At 36.5% G+C, this 6,606-nt stretch overlaps 1 protein-coding gene across 1 annotated transcript; it reads right to left on the bottom strand.

Annotated features, from left to right (window-relative positions):
• Positions 1 to 4,200: 4,200 nt before the first annotated feature.
• LOC127720835 (uncharacterized) lies at positions 4,201 to 5,508 on the bottom strand. Its single transcript, XM_052227583.1, has one exon. It carries the CDS (start codon positions 5,506 to 5,508, stop codon positions 4,201 to 4,203), a length of 1,308 nt encoding a protein of 435 aa, XP_052083543.1.
• Positions 5,509 to 6,606: the final 1,098 nt, after the last annotated feature.

Below are 6,606 nucleotides of genomic sequence, written 5' to 3'. Positions count from 1 at the left end.
CGGGATACGGCGTGTCTGAATATAACCCCTCCGGCCGACGGGGTTTCTTATCCAGACACACCTATCCCTCGGTGTATAACTATTACGTATATACTATGAAATTAAGAGCTCGGGGCAAGCCCCTCGCTCTAAATTTCATAGTATATTAAAACGTTCAGCTGAATTTTAAAGAGTTATTTTCCTGTAGTGTTATGTACCACCTTAATTTGCATTGATCACAACTTTATTTTATTTGAGTTTTATCTAATGTTTTTAATAAGCTTTCTTTCTTTCTTTTCATTTTTATTTCAATATGCAATATTTGATTTCTAAGAACTCCATACATTTTCTATTTATTATGCATGTGTAAATATTTAAGAGGTTCAGTTTCTAAAGTTGTATTGTTATCACATGATAATACTTGAATATATAATTATTGCTGAGACATGTTTACTAGTATATTTATATTGTTGGGAAATAAGCATCGCGAGTTGTGTTAACTTGTATTCGATTCCATCATACTTTAGCAATAACATGTATTAAACCTATTCAGAGTGTTCATAATTTCTATTCCCCCAATAAAATACAGTTCACTTTCAGAAGAACTTCAGCTCAACTAAGTTTCCCTTGTTCTCATTTATTTATTTATTTAAGTGTGGTATAACTGTTTACCATTGTGTATTTAGAAAATAGCAAAGTGCTCTCGACCAATGAAAGTGTAGAATTTGGTGTTCCTTAATTGTGAAGAATGAATGTAAATCATGTTCTTAGTAAGGGATTATCCTTTTGTTTAGGCCTATTTACTGTTCAAATCAAAGAATTTCTATAAAATGAGTTACAACTGCCTGGAGCACATTTATAAGGATTATTGATTGAAAGCTGAATTTTGAAACAAACAAAAATGATCAAAATAAGTTTGAAGTTTACTTGTGCAGTACAATTCATACCGTTTGACTTTGAAAACTAAAATTAAATATAACCTAAATCTTTAGCTACATGTATTACGCTTATCAAAACTCAGATTACTGTATTCTCAGTTAGTAAGGATAGTCATTTCCGAAATAGGTACATACGTTTGAATTTCCTATAAAAAACAATTTCTTTCAACATTTAACATTTATTTAATTAAGTAGTATTTAATGTAAAGAGCTGGAATAAAATTGGCCATGGAATACAATTTAGTTGTAACTCTGATTTTGAATTTATTAAATTGAACTGTAAATAAACAAAAAGTTACACTCATACTCACAATTAGGAAACTTATACAATTTCATTGTAACGCTGTGTCATCTCATGTCTAAAACAAATTATTAAAATTTCCCAAATCAAAAGTAAATCCTTACATCACTAAGACCAATACATAAATGAAATGCCTAAAAGTCATCCATTAATTATAAACATTGCATTGACAATGAAACAAATTCTTGAATAAAACCAATCAAGAGATCATTTGAGCATTAAGCACTTTACAATATTCTAAGTTTGTAAGAAAATGATAATCCCTTTCATCATGATAAGTACTCGCTAACGCTCGTACTTAATCATGAAGAAAGGGATTATCATTCTCTTGCATATACAGTGTATTTTGGTCAAATGATCTCCGTTGAATATCAATATGTGAACACTTTTATGTTTGATGTCCTGAAACAAGAACACTATAATTGTTTCAGCAAATCATTTTTTTTTTCAGGAGGTATCACGAGCTTTGCTACCTTCTAATTTGAAGATTTAACAAATAACCCACTTATCGAAAGTTTTTTTGTGCTGGAAACATGGATCAAAACGTCGTTTGCGTGCAGTTACTGTCTATTTTTTTCTGATATCCTTGAAGTTTATCTAATACCGATATTTATCAGTTTTAAAATCGAAAAGAATGTGACATTTTTAACAAAAAGAGCAAACGTATCCTTTTAGATAATTGAAAGTTTGAAAAAAACTATACTTGATCCGTTTTTAGATAAAATCAAAAATGAAAGCAATAGCGTTATCTCTTACAATCAAACTTCGCTGATGAAAGGCATAGCTGTCTCAAAGGTATAAGATGAGAGGGAAAGTCCTCAAATTAAACACTACGATGATACATATGATTAAATCTAATATTAATATACCGAAAAAGATAATATTTTACCGAAATATAAAACCACGAACATGTAAAACTTTCGCAGTCAGTACAGTGAAGGAAAATCCAGTTTTTAGTTTTTTGTTGAGATTCAAAAAACCGAACTTTGAATGACAAGGATTATTCATTAGTTTGTCTCGTTGTGGGTATTATGTAAGGGTTAATTTCAAACTAAATTAATGCTAGGGATCATCAGCTATGAGCCGTAGTTTCATTGTTTCCTTCCATATTCAAGTTGAAGACTTTCAATAAAAACTCTGTTTCTTTGAAATGAATTGGTTTTGTTTTTGCTGGTATTCATTGGACTTTTGTCTTCAATACCTCATATCTCTATATCATCGCCTGCTTTTTCAAATATCTTCCATGAAATTTTACGCTAAAAGAAGTGCATTGTCTGTTTAAAATGAAGATAGTTATCTATGACATACATTACGTTCATTACTTAACATATAGTTTTGGTAACATTTTTATTACAAATCATTTATATTGAATGATATCTAATATATAACTTCTCTTTTTTTCGATGTTATAGATCAAATTAATGTCGTTACAATTAAATATATTATATGAATTTTGGCAAAACCTACCACAATCTTAATTTCAACTGACGGGTTTAATTTCGACGGTTTATCTTCTATCACATCATTGATGTATAGCAAAATTTCATTAAATGAAGAATTGAACGATAATGTTTTTGCGTAGTGTTATGATTATCTGTGTCACGATCTGAAACGTTGACAGGGACAGGAAATTACTTTGAGTACCACTGGCAAGTAGAATGAAATAACTTTATATGAAAGGAATACAACAGGAAAAAAACATTGCTCCAAAATGAATGCAAAGAGCTGTGTTCGTTTTCGCCTTTTGATATGTCATAATAGAAAAATGCGAAAACGTGAAAACGTGAAATGGCCGTCTTGCCAACTACAATGATACACAGAAATTTTGTTTGTCTACCTTTGTGTATCTGTATTTTTCCAGAGGAGTCGAGTGTTGGTGATTGGTGTGGTATGTTTTTCTGTCCAATATCATGTTGGTTACTTAATCCTGGAGTATCATTAGGTTATTTAATTTTATAATACAAATATCCCGATTTCAGTACGTGTTTCATGAAGAAAAATCGTATAATGTATATTTTTACTTACATACAGTACTGGTGGAATTACTGCAAACACCATCAATGTCCTCAGCCGAGGCCATCCGTCATCATGTGTTTCGACCCCTAGCTCGGTACACTCTCAGGATGGGGGGTCCACAGTGGTGATCAATCACTGCGCATTGGTGGTGGGTTTCCAGCTACTACTGTCTCTCTTCATCCATATCCAGCAAGACGCTTTCTCTGCTGCTTGGCCCAGTTTCTGAATTGATGCTCTTCTATTCTGGCCAGTCACTCCAACTGCAGAAAACATCCTCCACACTGACTGTGCAGGGAAGCCTCTGCAGCCAACCTCAACAGGAAAGTTCCATGTCTGCCATCCTCTATCTCTGCACTCTGCCAACAGTCCATCATATTTTGCCCTCTTTCTTTCATTGGCTTCGCCACATCTCTCCTCCCAGGGAACCGTCAACTCTATAATTACCACTTTTTTACTGCTGGTGGACCAGAGAACCATGTCTGGTCTCAGGTTAGTAGGTACAATATCAGGAAATTGCAGCTTCTTTCCTAGATCTACTTCTAACTGCCAATCTCTCGCCTGATTTAGCATTCCTGATATATTCTTTTTACTTTTCTGGCCTACTTCTCCCTCCTTCACAAACTGGATCTTGATAGGTTTGTTTCTAATATGTTTTGCATCTTTCCTCTGTTTCTCTATAACTTCAGCAAGTTCCCACAGTACTTGGTTGTGTCGCCATGTATATCTCCCCTGTGTAAGAGCGATATTGCACCCTGAAAGTACATGTTGTAAAGTTCCTCTGTTTCCGCACAAGGGACAATCTGGTGTTTCTGAAAGTTTCCACCTGTGCAGATTTGTAGGTGTTGGTAACACATCATACACTGATCTTAGAAGGAACTGTAGTTGGTATTGAGGATATCGCAATATTTCTGACCATGTAAGGGATCGTTGTTCTAATTCCCATCTCGACCAAGCGCCTTGGTTCCCTTATTCTGCTGTCTTTGCTTGTCTGTTTTCTTCTTCTCTAGATTTTATCTCTCTTTGGACTAGACTTCGTCTTTCTTGGGTGTTAGCGTTCTTCCAGTAGCAAGCTTTTGATGTACCAAGGCCCTGTCGTCCTACTGCCACTGTTCCTACGATATCTTTATGCCTCAATCTACTCTCTGCCTCTGAAACTGCTTTGGAGGCTGACCACTTTCGTCCTGTTCTTACTTGGACACCTGCTGTTCTTACTTTGTCATCTCTAGATTCTTTCAGTGTCATCACAAGGCGAGTTTTGCTAACTTTGAATTCTTCCACTATAGATGTTAATGGTAGCTGCAACTTAGCGGTCCTGCTGTACAGTCCTACAGTTGTAAAACTTGGAGGGACACCTAACCATTTCCTAAGGTGTCTGTTGATGGTTCTTTCAAGCTTCTCAACTGTTGTCAATGTAATTTCGTACAACATAAGTGGCCATGATATCCTTGGCAGGAGTCCATGTTGGTATATCCATGCCTTTAATTTCCCTGGTAGACCTGTCTTGTCAATGTTGCTCATTCCCTCTGAAACCTGTTGTTCGATTCTCCTGATATTGTTTTTGTCACTTAAAGAGTCATCATACCACTTTCCTAAGCACTTGATGGGATTGTCAATTATTGATGGAATGACTTCTCCTTGCACCTTCAGTTCAACTTGGTGTGTGCTCTTCCCTTTTCTTATGATTAGAGCTCTAGACTTCTTTGGCTTGAAAGCCATCCTTGCCCATGTTACTGTCTCTTCCAAGGCCTTTAACACCCATCTAGCCTGGACATGGGTATCTGTAGTGATGGTTAAATCGTCCATGAACCCTCTATTTGGTGGTTGCCTAATATCAGTTGATGTTTTTGGGCCTTTAGTTTCTCTCTCTCCAGATTTAATAATCATATTCATTCCCATGACAAACAAGATAACTGAGACGGTACATCCAGTAACTATTCCTTTTTGTAGTTTCTGCCATGTTGTTGTAAATGTACTTGTTGTAAACCGCAGCTCAATCCCACTGAGATAACTTCTTATTACTCTCTTAAAGTGGTCGGGAATATGGTAATGATCTAGTGACTGCTGTATCAGCATATTAGGAACAGTACCATATGCATTGGCCAAATCTAACCATACTACTGTAAGATCTTTCTTGTTCACTTTGGCCTCTTGAATTAGTTGTGAAATGATGCTTGTATGTTCTATGCATCCTGAGAATCCTGGTACTCCGCCCTTCTGTACTGAAGTGTCTACATAGTTGTTATCTGTCATATATGATGTCATCCTTCTAGCCATGATAGAGAAAAAGATCTTTCCTTCTACATTTAGGAGGGAAATTGTCCGGAATTGTGTGATGTCTTCTGATTTTTCTTCTTTTGGAATAAAACACCCCTCTGCTTTCTGCCAACATGATGGTATCTTCCCTTTCCTCCACACCACTTTCAGTAGCCTCCACAGGTGTTTCAAAATCTTTGGACACTTCTTATATACCTTGTACGGGATGCCATTTGGTCCTGGTGATGATGCAGACCTAGCTTTCTTCACTACATCTGACACTTCTTTCCATGATGGTTCCTTAATGTTCATTGGTATTCAGGTTCTGGTACATTTTCTATCCTTTCGCAGTATCCTAGATGTTCCCACTGCCTTTCGTCACTGTGTGTCTCTGATAGATGTTTTTCCACTTCCTCTTTTGTGCTTTTTACTGATCCCGCCTTTGTTCCATCCAGTGTTGCTTTGGTGAACTTGTAGGGATTGGCAACAAACATTGCTCTCTTCTTCCCTCTTTCTCTCCTTGCTTTCCTGATCCTTTCTGCTCTTTGTAGATTGTTTCTTCTCTCCCTCAGTATTGATCTTAGCTCATTCAGCCCTTCTTATTCCTCCTCGTTTGCTCTTCTATACTGCTTTGTGACATCATTTATTTCGGTTCTGAGTGTTTGTATTTCTTGTTGACGTCTGTTATGTTTAGTGTTTCCCTGAGTGCCTTCTCTGGTTTTGGTGTTACTAACTCCAAATCGTTCTTGTCCTACTGCATATATAAATGTTGACAATGATGATATCTTTCTCCGTACATCTCCAGTTAGTGTGTTATCTAAGATCTTGTCTAGGTCTTCATCAAAGATCTCCCATCTCCTATCATCTGTTGGTGGCCATTGTATCTTTTCTTTCCTGCTGTCTGTTGAAGGTAATGTTGATGTTTTCTGCTGGTTTTGATTCCATTGCTCCTCCTCAATGTTGATCTGAGTAGCTTCATTAGGTAAGAGGTCCTCAGCACTGTGGTGTGCTTCTTGGCTGTGGTCCTCCGTCGTCTCATCAGTGTTAACTGTGCGTTCCCTCTGCTGCTTCCCAGATCCACACTTAGTTCTTGCCTGGTGTATCTTTAAACCTTTTAAG

This window comes from Mytilus californianus, unplaced genomic scaffold (assembly GCF_021869535.1).
Source record: "Mytilus californianus isolate M0D057914Y unplaced genomic scaffold, xbMytCali1.0.p SCAF_11, whole genome shotgun sequence".
NCBI lineage: Eukaryota > Metazoa > Mollusca > Bivalvia > Mytilida > Mytilidae > Mytilus > Mytilus californianus.
Note: the sequence above shows the minus strand (reverse complement) of the source record. Positions and strands in the feature narration are given on the sequence as shown.

Coding starts and splice junctions, on each gene's coding strand:
- LOC127720835 (XM_052227583.1), bottom strand. CDS start 5,508: ATGGCTAGAAGGATGACATCATATATGACAGATAACAACTATGTAGAC.